Source organism: Engystomops pustulosus, unplaced genomic scaffold (genome assembly GCF_040894005.1).
Source record: "Engystomops pustulosus unplaced genomic scaffold, aEngPut4.maternal MAT_SCAFFOLD_221, whole genome shotgun sequence".
Taxonomy (NCBI): Eukaryota; Metazoa; Chordata; class Amphibia; order Anura; family Leptodactylidae; genus Engystomops; species Engystomops pustulosus.
In genome coordinates this window covers 30,086-43,982 of record NW_027285100.1, presented here as the reverse complement: position 1 = coordinate 43,982, position 13,897 = coordinate 30,086, and the positions used below count along the sequence as shown (strand labels likewise).

Genomic DNA, 13,897 nt, shown 5'->3' with positions numbered 1-13,897 from the left:
GTGGGTGGAAGGTCTAGTCTGACCGTCTCTCTCGCTCGCTCTGTGGGTGGAAGGTCTAGTCTGACCGTCTCTCTCGCTCGCTCTGTGGGTGGAAGGTCTAGTCTGACCGTCTCTCTCGCTCGCTCTGTGGGTGGAAGGTCTAGTCTGACCGTCTCTCTCGCTCGCTCTGTGGGTGGAAGGTCTAGTCTGACCGTCTCGCTCGCTCTGTGGGTGGAAGGTCTAGTCTGACCGTCTCTCTCGCTCGCTCTGTGGGTGGAAGGTCTAGTCTGACCGTCTCTCTCGCTCGCTCTGTGGGTGGAAGGTCTAGTCTGACCGTCTCGCTCGCTCGCTCTGTGGGTGGAAGGTCTAGTCTGACCGTCTCGCTCGCTCTGTGGGTGGAAGGTCTAGTCTGACCGTCTCGCTCGCTCGCTCTGTGGGTGGAAGGTCTAGTCTGACCGTCTCGCTCGCTCTGTGGGTGGAAGGTCTAGTCTGACCGTCTCTCTCGCTCGCTCTGTGGGTGGAAGGTCTAGTCTGACCGTCTCGCTCGCTCGCTCTGTGGGTGGAAGGTCTAGTCTGACCGTCTCGCTCGCTCTGTGGGTGGAAGGTCTAGTCTGACCGTCTCTCTCGCTCTGTGGGTGGAAGGTCTAGTCTGACCGTCTCTCTCGCTCGCTCTGTGGGTGGAAGGTCTAGTCTGACCGTCTCTCTCGCTCGCTCTGTGGGTGGAAGGTCTAGTCTGACCGTCTCTCTCGCTCGCTCTGTGGGTGGAAGGTCTAGTCTGACCGTCTCTCTCGCTCGCTCTGTGGGTGGAAGGTCTAGTCTGACCGTCTCTCTCGCTCTGTGGGTGGAAGGTCTAGTCTGACCGTCTCTCTCGCTCTGTGGGTGGAAGGTCTAGTCTGACCGTCTCTCTCGCTCTGTGGGTGGAAGGTCTAGTCTGACCGTCTCTCTCGCTCTGTGGGTGGAAGGTCTAGTCTGACCGTCTCTCTCTCTCGCTCTGTGGGTGGAAGATCTAGTCTGACCGTCTCTCTCGCTCTGTGGGTGGAAGGTCTAGTCTGACCGTCTCTCTCTCTCGCTCTGTGGGTGGAAGATCTAGTCTGACCGTCTCTCTCGCTCGCTCTGTGGGTGGAAGGTCTAGTCTGACGTCTCTCTCGCTCGCTCTGTGGGTGGAAGGTCTAGTCTGACCGTCTCTCTCGCTCGCTCTGTGGGTGGAAGGTCTAGTCTGACCGTCTCTCTCGCTCGCTCTGTGGGTGGAAGGTCTAGTCTGACGTCTCTCTCTCTCGCTCTGTGGGTGGAAGGTCTAGTCTGACCGTCTCTCTCTCTCGCTCTGTGGGTGGAAGGTCTAGTCTGACCGTCTCTCTCGCTCGCTCTGTGGGTGGAAGGTCTAGTCTGACCGTCTCTCTCTCTCGCTCTGTGGGTGGAAGGTCTAGTCTGACCGTCTCTCTCTCTCGCTCTGTGGGTGGAAGGTCTAGTCTGACCGTCTCGCTCGCTCTGTGGGTGGAAGGTCTAGTCTGACGTCTCTCTCGCTCGCTCTGTGGGTGGAAGGTCTAGTCTGACCGTCTCTCTCGCTCGCTCTGTGGGTGGAAGGTCTAGTCTGACCGTCTCTCTCGCTCGCTCTGTGGGTGGAAGATCTAGTCTGACCGTCTCTCTCTCTCGCTCTGTGGGTGGAAGGTCTAGTCTGACAGTCTCTCTCTCTCGCTCTGTGGGTGGAAGGTCTAGTCTGACCGTCTCTCTCTCTCGCTCTGTGGGTGGAAGGTCTAGTCTGACAGTCTCTCTCTCTCGCTCTGTGGGTGGAAGGTCTAGTCTGACAGTCTCTCTCTCTCGCTCTGTGGGTGGAAGGTCTAGTCTGACCGTCTCTCTCTCTGTGGGTGGAAGGTCCCACCTCCCCCCTCAGCACTACCTGTAGTCCCCCCTCCCCACTACCTGTAGTCCCCCCTCCCCACTACCTGTAGTCCCCCCTCCCCACTACCTGTAGTCCCCCCTCCCCACTACCTGTAGTCCCCCCTCCCCACTACCTGTAGTCCCCCCTCCCCACTACCTGTAGTCCCCCCTCCCCACTACCTGTAGTCCCCCCTCCCCACTACCTGTAGTCCCCCCTCCCCCCTCAGCACTACCTGTAGCTCCTCCCTCCCCCCTCAGCACTACCTGTAGTCCCCCCTCCTCCCTCAGCACTACCTGTAGTCCCCCCTCCTCCCTCAGCACTACCTGTAGTCCCCCCTCCCCACTACCTGTAGTCCCCCCTCCCCACTACCTGTAGTCCCCCCTCCCCACTACCTGTAGTCCCCCCTCCCCACTACCTGTAGTCCCCCCTCCCCACTACCTGTAGTCCCCCCTCCCCACTACCTGTAGTCCCCCCTCCCCCCTCAGCACTACCTGTAGCTCCTCCCTCCCCCCTCAGCACTACCTGTAGTCCCCCCTCCTCCCTCAGCACTACCTGTAGTCCCCCCTCCTCCCTCAGCACTACCTGTAGTCCCCCCTCCTCCCTCAGCACTACCTGTAGTCCCCCCTCCCCACTACCTGTAGCTCCTCCCTCCCCCCCTCAGCACTACCTGTAGCTCCTCCCTCCCCCCTCAGCACTACCTGTAGTTCCTCCCTCCCCCCTCAGCACTACCTGTAGCTCCTCCCTCCCCCCTCAGCACTACCTGTAGCTGCTCACTCCCCCCTCAGCACTACCTGTAGCTCCTCCCCCTCCCCGTAGCTCCTCCCCTCCCCCCCTCAGCACTACCTGTAGCTCCTCCCTCCCCCCTCAGCACTACCTGTAGCTCCTGCCTCCCCCCTCAGCACTACCTGTAGCTCCTCCCTCCCCCCTCAGCACTACCTGTAGCTCCTCCCTCCCCCCTCAGCACTACCTGTAGTCCCCCCTCCCCCCTCAGCACTACCTGTAGCTCCTCCCTCCCCCCTCAGCACTACCTGTAGCTCCTCCCTCCCCCCTCAGCACTACCTGTAGTCCCCCCTACCCCCTCAGCACTACCTGTAGCTCCTCCCTCCCCCTCAGCACTACCTGTAGTCCCCCCTCCCCCCTCAGCACTACCTGTAGCTCCTCCCTCCCCCCTCAGCACTACCTGTAGCTCCTCCCTCCCCCCGCAGCACTACCTGTAGTCCCCCCCTCAGCACTACCTGTAGTCCCCCCTCCCCCCTCAGCACTACCTGTAGCTCCTCCCTCCCCCCTCAGCACTACCTGTAGTCCCCCCTCCCCCCTCAGCACTACCTGTAGCTCCTCCCTTCCCCTCTCAGCACTACCTGTAGCTCCTCCCTCAGCACCTGTAGCTCCTCCCTCAGCACAACCTGTAGCTCCTCCCTCCCCCCTCAGCACTACCTGTAGTCCCCCCTCCCCCCTCAGCACTACCTGTAGTCCCCGCTCCCCCCTCAGCACTACCTGTAGCTCCTCCCTCCCCCCTCAGCACTACCTGTAGTCCCCCCTCCCCCCTCAGCACTACCTGTAGCTCCTCCCTCCCCCCTCAGCACTACCTGTAGCTCCTCCCTCCCCCCGCAGCACTACCTGTAGTCCCCCCCTCAGCACTACCTGTAGTCCCCCCTCCCCCCTCAGCACTACCTGTAGCTCCTCCCTCCCCCCTCAGCACTACCTGTAGTCCCCCCTCAGCACTACCTGTAGTCCCCCCTCCCCCCTCAGCACTACCTGTAGTCCCCCCTCCCCCCTCAGCACTGCCTGTAGCTCCTCCCTCCCCCCTCAGCACTGCCTGTAGCTCCTCCCTCCCCCCTCAGCACTGCCTGTAGCTCCTCCCTCCCCCCCTCAGCACTGCCTGTAGCTCCTCCCTCCCCCCTCAGCACTACCTGTAGCTCCTCCCTCCCCCCTCAGCACTACCTGTAGCTCCTCCCTCCCCCCTCAGCACTACCTGTAGCTCCTCCCTCCCCCCTCAGCACTACCTGTAGCTCCTCCCTCCCCCCTCAGCACTACCTGTAGCTCCTCCCTCCCCCCTCAGCACTACCTGTAGCTCCTCCCTCCCCCCTCAGCACTACCTGTAGCTCCTCCCTCCCCCCTCAGCACTACCTGTAGCTCCTCCCTCCCCCCTCAGCACTACCTGTAGTCCCCCCTTCCCACTGCCTGTAGCTCCTCCCCCGCCCTCAGCACTACCTGTAGCTCCTCCCTCCCTCCTCAGCACTACCTGTAGTCCCCCCTCCCCCCTCAGCACTACCTGTAGCGCCCCTCCCCCCTCAGCACTACCTGTAGCGCCCCTCCCCCCTCAGCACTACCTGTAGCTCCTCCCTCCCCCCTCAGCACTACCTGTAGTCCCCCCTCCCCCCTCAGCACTACCTGTAGTCCCCCCTCCCCCCTCAGCACTACCTGTAGCTACTCCCTCCCCCCTCAGCACTACCTGTAGTCCCCCTCCCCCCTCAGCACTACCTGTAGCTCCTCCCTCCCCCCTCAGCACTACCTGTAGTCCCCCCTCCCCCCTCAGCACTACCTGTAGCTCCTCCCTCCCCCCTCAGCACTACCTGTAGTCCCCCCTCCCCCCTCAGCACTACCTGTAGCTCCTCCCTCAGCACAACCTGTAGCTCCTCCCTCCCCCCTCAGCACTACCTGTAGTCCCCCCTCCCCCCTCAGCACTACCTGTAGCTCCTCCCTCCCTCCCCCTCAGCACTACCTGTAGTCCCCCCTCCCCACTACCTGTAGTCCCCCCTCCTCCCTCAGCACTATCTGTAGCTCCTCCCTCCCTCCCTCCCCCTCAGCACTACCTGTAGTCCCCCCTTCCTCCTCAGCACTACCTGTAGCTCCTCCCTCCCCCTCAGCACTACCTGTAGCTCCTCCCTCCCCCCTCAGCACTACTTGTAGCTCCTCCCTCCCCCCTCAGCACTACCTGTAGTCCCCCCTCCCCCCTCAGCACTACCTGTAGCTCCTCCCTCCCCCCTCAGCACTACCTGTAGCTCCTCCCTCCCCCCGCAGCACTACCTGTAGTCCCCCCCTCAGCACTACCTGTAGCTCCTCCCTCCCCCCTCAGCACTACCTGTAGTCCCCCCTCCCCCCTCAGCACTACCTGTAGCTCCTCCCTCCCCCCTCAGCACTACCTGTAGCTCCTCCCTCCCCCCGCAGCACTACCTGTAGTCCCCCCCTCAGCACTACCTGTAGTCCCCCCTCAGCACTACCTGTAGTCCCCCCTCAGCACTACCTGTAGTCCCCCCTCAGCACTACCTGTAGTCCCCCCTCAGCACTACCTGTAGTCCCCCCTCAGCACTACCTGTAGTCCCCCCTCAGCACTGCCTGTAGCTCCCCCCCCCCCTCAGCACTACCTGTAGCTCCTCCCTCCCCCCTCAGCACTACCTGTAGCTCCTCCCTCCCCCCGCAGCACTACCTGTAGTCCCCCCCTCAGCACTACCTGTAGCTCCTCCCTCCCCCCTCAGCACTACCTGTAGTCCCCCCTCCCCCCTCAGCACTACCTGTAGCTCCTCCCTCCCCCCGCAGCACTACCTGTAGCTCCTCCCTCCCCCCGCAGCACTACCTGTAGTCCCCCCCTCAGCACTACCTGTAGTCCCCCCTCAGCACTACCTGTAGTCCCCCCTCAGCACTACCTGTAGTCCCCCCTCAGCACTACCTGTAGTCCCCCCTCAGCACTACCTGTAGTCCCCCCTCAGCACTACCTGTAGTCCCCCCTCAGCACTACCTGTAGTCCCCCCTCAGCACTACCTGTAGCTCCTCCCTCCCCCCTCAGCACTGCCTGTAGCTCCTCCCTCCCCCCTCAGCACTACCTGTAGCTCCTCCCTCCCCCCGCAGCACTACCTGTAGTCCCCCCCTCAGCACTACCTGTAGCTCCTCCCTCCCCCCTCAGCACTACCTGTAGTCCCCCCTCCCCCTCAGCACTACCTGTAGCTCCTCCCTCCCCCCTCAGCACTACCTGTAGCTCCTCCCTCCCCCCGCAGCACTACCTGTAGTCCCCCCCTCAGCACTACCTGTAGTCCCCCCTCAGCACTACCTGTAGTCCCCCCTCAGCACTACCTGTAGTCCCCCCTCAGCACTACCTGTAGTCCCCCCTCAGCACTACCTGTAGTCCCCCCTCAGCACTACCTGTAGTCCCCCCTCAGCACTACCTGTAGTCCCCCCTCAGCACTACCTGTAGTCCCCCCTCAGCACTGCCTGTAGCTCCTCCCTCCCCCCTCAGCACTGCCTGTAGCTCCTCCCTCCCCCCTCAGCACTGCCTGTAGCTCCTCCCTCCCCCCTCAGCACTACCTGTAGCTCCTCCCTCCCCCCCTCAGCACTACCTGTAGCTCCTCCCTCCCCCCTCAGCACTACCTGTAGCTCCTCCCTCCCCCCTCAGCACTACCTGTAGTCCCCCCTTCCCACTGCCTGTAGCTCCTCCCCCGCCCTGAGCACTACCTGTAGCTCCTCCCTCCCCCCTCAGCACTACCTGTAGTCCCCCCTCCCCCCTCAGCACTACCTGTAGTCCCCCCTCCCCCCTCAGCACTACCTGTAGTCCCCCCTCCCCCCTCAGCACTACCTGTAGCTCCTCCCTCCCCCCTCAGCACTACCTGTAGTCCCCCCTCAGCACTACCTGTAGTCCCCCCTCCCCCCTCAGCACTACCTGTAGCTCCTCCCTCCCCCCTCAGCACTACCTGTAGCTCCTCCCTCCCCCCTCAGCACTACCTGTAGTCCCCCCTCCCTCCTCAGCACTACCTGTAGCTCCTCCCTCCCCCCCTCAGCACTACCTGTAGCTCCTCCCTCCCCCCTCAGCACTACCTGTAGTCCCCCCTCCCTCCTCAGCACTATCTGTAGCTCCTCCCTCCCTCCTCAGCACTACCTGTAGCTCCTCCCTCCCCCCTCAGCACTACCTGTAGCTCCTTCCTCCCCCCTCAGCACTACCTGTAGCTCCTCCCTCCCTCCTCAGCACTACCTGTAGCTCCTCCCTCCCCCCTCAGCACTACCTGTAGCTCCTCCCTCCCCCCCCAGCACTACCTGTAGCTCCTCCCTCCCCCCCAGCACTATCTGTAGCTCCTCCCTCCCCCCCTCAGCACTACCTGTAGCTCCTCCCTCCCCCCTCAGCACTACCTGTAGCTCCTCCCTCCCTCCTCAGCACTACCTGTAGCTCCTCCCTCCCCCCTCAGCACTACCTGTAGCTCCTCCCTCCCCCCCCAGCACTACCTGTAGCTCCTCCCTCCCCCCCAGCACTATCTGTAGCTCCTCCCTCCCCCCTCAGCACTACCTGTAGCTCCTCCCTCCCCCCTCAGCACTACCTGTAGCTCCTCCCTCCCTCCTCAGCACTACCTGTAGCTCCTCCCTCCCCCCTCAGCACTACCTGTAGCTCCTCCCTCCCCCCCCAGCACTACCTGTAGCTCCTCCCTCCCCCCTCAGCACTACCTGTAGCTCCTCCCTCCCCCCCCAGCACTACCTGTAGCCTCCCTCCCCCCTCAGCACTACCTGTAGCTCCTCCCCCGCCCCCGGCACAACATTGCAATGGTCGCATTCAGATGCTGCGGATTTACCTGGATTCCGCCTCTTTCCTGCGTCTTATTTCAAGGCTTGAACCTCACATATTCTGCCTGCTCAAGCAGCAGCGGGTGCGATCTGCCCCATCTTTCCATAGTACTCACTGTAAAGATGTTGGAGCGGCGCTTGCTTTGCTTTCGGATCGGGGTCGGGGTGCTGGACGCTGCGATGGTCTCAATACGCAATTCACGCTGACTGATACTGGGAGTGGAGGGGACGGAGGAGGAGTAGTCACTGAACGTCCCCCCATTACTGGCCTGCAGGGGGAGACAAGACGTGTGAGAACAGGGCCCTCCGACTACGACTACACAGCCTGTGCACCATGCTCTATACGGTACTGCTACTACACAGCCTGTGCACCATGCTCTATACTGTACTACTACTACACAGCCTGTGCACCATGCTCTATACTGTACTACTACTACACAGCCTGTGCACCATGCTCTATACTGTACTACTACTACTACACAGCCTGTGCACCATGCTCTATACTGTACTACTACTACTACTACTACACAGCCTGTGCACCATGCTCTATACTGTACTGCTACTACTACTACACAGCCTGTGCACCATGCTCTATACTGCACTGCTACTACTACACAGCCTGTGCACCATGCTCTATACTGTACTACTACTACACAGCCTGTGCACCATGCTCTATACTGTACTGCTACTACTACACAGCCTGTGCACCATGCTCTATACTGTACTACTACTACACAGCCTGTGCACCATGCTCTATACTGTACTACTACTACACAGCCTGTGCACCATGCTCTATACTGTACTACTACACAGCCTGTGCACCATGCTCTATACTGTACTGCTACTACTACACGGCCTGTGCACCATGCTCTATACTGCACTGCTACTACTACACAGCCTGTGCACCATGCTCTATACTGTACTACTACTACACAGCCTGTGCACCATGCTCTATACTGTACTACTACTACTACTACACAGCCTGTGCACCATGCTCTATACTGTACTACTACTACACAGCCTGTGCACCATGCTCTATACTGTACTACTACTACTACACAGCCTGTGCACCATGCTCTATACTGTACTACTACTACACAGCCTGTGTACCATGCTCTATACTGTACTACTACTACTACACAGCCTGTGCACCATGCTCTATACTGTACTACTACTACTACACAGCCTGTGCACCATGCTCTATACTGTACTACTACTACACAGCCTGTGCACCATGCTCTATACTGTACTACTACTACTACACAGCCTGTGCACCATGCTCTATACTGTACTACTACTACACAGCCTGTGTACCATGCTCTATACTGTACTACTACTACTACACAGCCTGTGCACCATGCTCTATACTGTACTACTACTACACAGCCTGTGCACCATGCTCTATACTGCACTGCTACTACTACACAGCCTGTGCACCATGCTCTATACTGTACTACTACACAGCCTGTGCACCATGCTCTATACTGTACTACTACTACACAGCCTGTGCACCATGCTCTATACTGTACTACTACTACACAGCCTGTGCACCATGCTCTACACTGCACTGCTACTACTACACAGCCTGTGCACCATGCTCTATACTGTACTACTACACAGCCTGTGCACCATGCTCTATACTGTACTACTACTACACAGCCTGTGCACCATGCTCTATACTGTACTACTACTACTACTACACAGCCTGTGCACCATGCTCTATACTGTACTACTACTACTACACAGCCTGTGCACCATGCTCTATACTGTACTACTACTACTACACAGCCTGTGCACCATGCTCTATACTGTACTACTACTACTACACAGCCTGTGCACCATGCTCTATACTGTACTACTACTACACAGCCTGTTCACCATGCTCTATACTGTACTACTACTACACAGCCTGTGCACCATGCTCTATACTGTACTACTACTACACAGCCTGTGCACCATGCTCTATACTGTACTACTACTACACAGCCTGTGCACCATGCTCTATACTGTACTACTACTACTACACAGCCTGTGCACCATGCTCTATACTGTACTACTACTACTACACAGCCTGTGCACCATGCTCTATACTGTACTACTACTACTACACAGCCTGTGCACCATGCTCTATACTGTACTACTACTACTACACAGCCTGTGCACCATGCTCTATACTGTACTACTACTACACAGCCTGTGCACCATGCTCTATACTGTACTACTACTACACAGCCTGTGCACCATGCTCTATACTGTACTACTACTACTACACAGCCTGTGCACCATGCTCTATACTGTACTACTACTACTACACAGCCTGTGCACCATGCTCTATACTGTACTACTACTACTACACAGCCTGTGCACCATGCTCTATACTGTACTACTACTACTACACAGCCTGTGCACCATGCTCTATACTGTACTACTACACAGCCTGTGCACTATGCTCTATACTGTACTACTACTACACAGCCTGTGCACCATGCTCTATACTGTACTACTACTACTACACAGCCTGTGCACCATGCTCTGTACTGTACTACTACACAGCCTGTGCACCATGCTCTATACTGTACTACTACTACACAGCCTGAGCACCATGCTCTATACTGTACTACTACTACACAGCCTGTGCACCATGCTCTATACTGTACTACTACTACACAGCCTGTGCACCATGCTCTATACTGTACTACTACTACACAGCCTGTGCACCATGCTCTATACTGTACTGCTACTACACAGCCTGTGCACCATGCTCTATACTGTACTACTACTACTACACAGCCTGTGCACCATGCTCTATACTGTACTACTACACAGCCTGTGCACCATGCTCTATACTGTACTACTACTACTACACAGCCTGTGCACCATGCTCTATACTGTACTACTACTACTACACAGCCTGTGCACCATGCTCTATACTGTACTACTACTACACAGCCTGTGCACCATGCTCTATACTGTACTACTACTACACAGCCTGTGCACCATGCTCTATACTGTACTACTACTACTACACAGCCTGTGCACCATGCTCTATACTGTACTACTACTACACAGCCTGTGCACCATGCTCTATACTGTACTACTACTACTACACAGCCTGTGCACCATGCTCTATACTGTACTACTACTACACAGCCTGTGCACCATGCTCTATACTGTACTACTACACAGCCTGTGCACCATGCTCTATACTGTACTACTACTACTACACAGCCTGTGCACCATGCTCTACACTGTACTACTACTACACAGCCTGTGCACCATGCTCTATACTGTACTACTACTACTACTACACAGCCTGTGCACCATGCTCTATACTGTACTACTACTACTACACAGCCTGTGCACCATGCTCTACACTGCACTGCTACTACTACACAGCCTGTGCACCATGCTCTATACTGTACTACTACTACACAGCCTGTGCACCATGATCTATACTGTACTACTACACAGCCTGTGCACCATGCTCTATACTGTACTACTACTACTACACAGCCTGTGCACCATGCTCTATACTGTACTACTACTACACAGCCTGTGCACCATGCTCTATACTGTACTACTACTACACAGCCTGTGCACCATGCTCTATACTGTACTACTACTACACAGCCTGTGCACCATGCTCTATACTGTACTACTACTACACAGCCTGTGCACCATGCTCTATACTGTACTACTACTACTACACAGCCTGTGCACCATGCTCTATACTGTACTACTACTACACAGCCTGTGCACCATGCTCTATACTGTACTACTACTACTACACAGCCTGTGCACCATGCTCTATACTGTACTACTACTACTACACAGCCTGTGCACCATGCTCTATACTGTACTACTACTACTACACAGCCTGTGCACCATGCTCTATACTGTACTACTACTACTACACAGCCTGTGCACCATGCTCTATACTGTACTGCTACTACTACACAGCCTGTGCACCATGCTCTATACTGTACTACTACTACTACACAGCCTGTGCACCATGCTCTATACTGTACTACTACTACACAGCCTGTGCACCATGCTCTATACTGTACTACTACTACACAGCCTGTGCACCGTGCTCTATACTGTACTACTACTACTACACAGCCTGTGCACCATGCTCTATACTGTACTACTACTACACAGCCTGTGCACCATGCTCTATACCAGTGATGGCGAACCTTTTAGAGACTGAGTGCCCAAACTACAACAAAGACCCACTTATTTATCGCAAAGTGCCAACACAGAAATTTAATTTGTGATTTATACTCCCTTCTCTGTCACAGTTTTCATTGATACCAGCTCCTGAGGACACCAATATAGCAGAAAATAGTCCCAGGTACAGCTGTCACTTTAAAATAGCTCTGTGCACAGCAAGTCCTGGGCTGTCTGGGACTGCAGGAAGGTACCTGGAGTCATCTCTGGTGATGGCCTGAGTGCCCACAGAAAGGGCTCCGAGTGCCACCTCTGGCACCAGTGCCATAGGTTAGCCATCACTGCTCTATACTGTACTACTACTACTACACAGCCTGTGCACCATGCTCTATACTGTACTACTACTACTACACAGCCTGTGCACCATGCTCTATACTGTACTACTACTACACAGCCTGTGCACCATGCTCTATACTGTACTACTACTACTACACAGCCTGTGCACCATGCTCTATACTGTACTACTACTACTACACAGCCTGTGCACCATGCTCTATACTGTACTACTACTACACAGCCTGTGCACCATGCTCTATACTGTACTACTACTACACAGCCTGTGCACCATGCTCTATACTGTACTACTACTACACAGCCTGTGCACCATGCTCTATACTGTACTACTACTACACAGCCTGTGCACCATGCTCTATACTGTACTACTACTACACAGCCTGTGCACCATGCTCTATACTGTACTACTACTACACAGCCTGTGCACCATGCTCTATACTGTACTACTACTACACAGCCTGTGCACCATGCTCTATACTGTACTACTACTACTACACAGCCTGTGCACCATGCTCTATACTGTACTGCTACTACACAGCCTGTGCACCATGCTCTATACTGTACTACTACTACTACACAGCCTGTGCACCATGCTCTATACTGTACTACTACTACTACACAGCCTGTGCACCATGCTCTATACTGTACTACTACTACTACACAGCCTGTGCACCATGCTCTATACTGTACTGCTACTACACGGCCTGTGCACCATGCTCTAAACTGTACTACTACTACTACACAGCCTGTGTACCATGCTCTATACTGTACTACTACTACACAGCCTGTGCACCATGCTCTATACTGTACTACTACTACACAGCCTGTGCACCGTGCTCTATACTGTACTGCTACTACACAGCCTGTGCACCATGCTCTATACTGTACTACTACTACTACACAGCCTGTGCACCATGCTCTATACTGTACTACTACACAGCCTGTGCACCATGCTCTATACTGTACTACTACTACACAGCCTGTGCACCATGCTCTATACTGTACTACTAATACACAGCCTGTGCACCATGCTCTATACTGTACTACTACTACTACACAGCCTGTGCACCATGGTCTATACTGTACTACTACTACTACACAGCCTGTGCACCATGGTCTATACTGTACTACTACTACACAGCCTGTGCACCATGCTCTATACTGTACTACTACTACACAGCCTGTGCACCATGCTCTATACTGTACTACTACTACACAGCCTGTGCACCATGCTCTATACTGTACTACTACTACTACACAGCCTGTGCACCATGCTCTATACTGTACTACCAATACTACACAGCCTGTGCACCATGCTCTATACTGTACTACTACTACTACACAGCCTGTGCACCATGCTCTACACTGCACTGCTACTACTACACAGCCTGTGCACCATGCTCTATACTGTACTACTACACAGCCTGTGCACCATGCTCTATACTGTACTACTACTACACAGCCTGTGCACCATGCTCTATACTGTACTACTACTACTACACAGCCTGTGCACCATGCTCTATACTGTACTACTACTACTACACAGCCTGTGCACCATGCTCTATACTGTACTGCTACTACTACACAGCCTGTGCACCATGCTCTATACTGTACTACTACTACTACACAGCCTGTGCACCATGCTCTATACTGTACTGCTACTACTACACAGCCTGTGCACCATGCTCTATACTGTACTACTACTACACAGCCTGTGCACCATGCTCTACACTGCACTGCTACTACTACACAGCCTGTGCACCATGCTCTATACTGTACTACTACTACTACACAGCCTGTGCACCGTGCTCTATACTGTACTACTACTACTACTACTACACAGCCTGTGCACCATGCTCTATACTGTACTACTACTACTACTACACAGCCTGTGCACCATGCTCTATACTGTACTACTACTACTACACAGCCTGTGCACCGTGCTCTATACTGTACTACTACTACACAGCCTGTGCA

The 13,897-nt window shown here is 55.5% G+C and overlaps 1 protein-coding gene across 1 annotated transcript in view; it reads right to left on the bottom strand.

Annotated features, from left to right (window-relative positions):
- Positions 1-13,897, bottom strand: part of LOC140109580 (arf-GAP with GTPase, ANK repeat and PH domain-containing protein 3-like) — a 78,735-nt gene that overhangs the window by 45,106 nt on the left and 19,732 nt on the right. Inside the window, exon 3 of the mRNA XM_072132087.1 lies at positions 7,513-7,665. Coding sequence (XP_071988188.1) covers positions 7,513-7,665 — 153 coding nt within the window. The remainder of the gene's footprint in view (positions 1-7,512; positions 7,666-13,897) is intronic.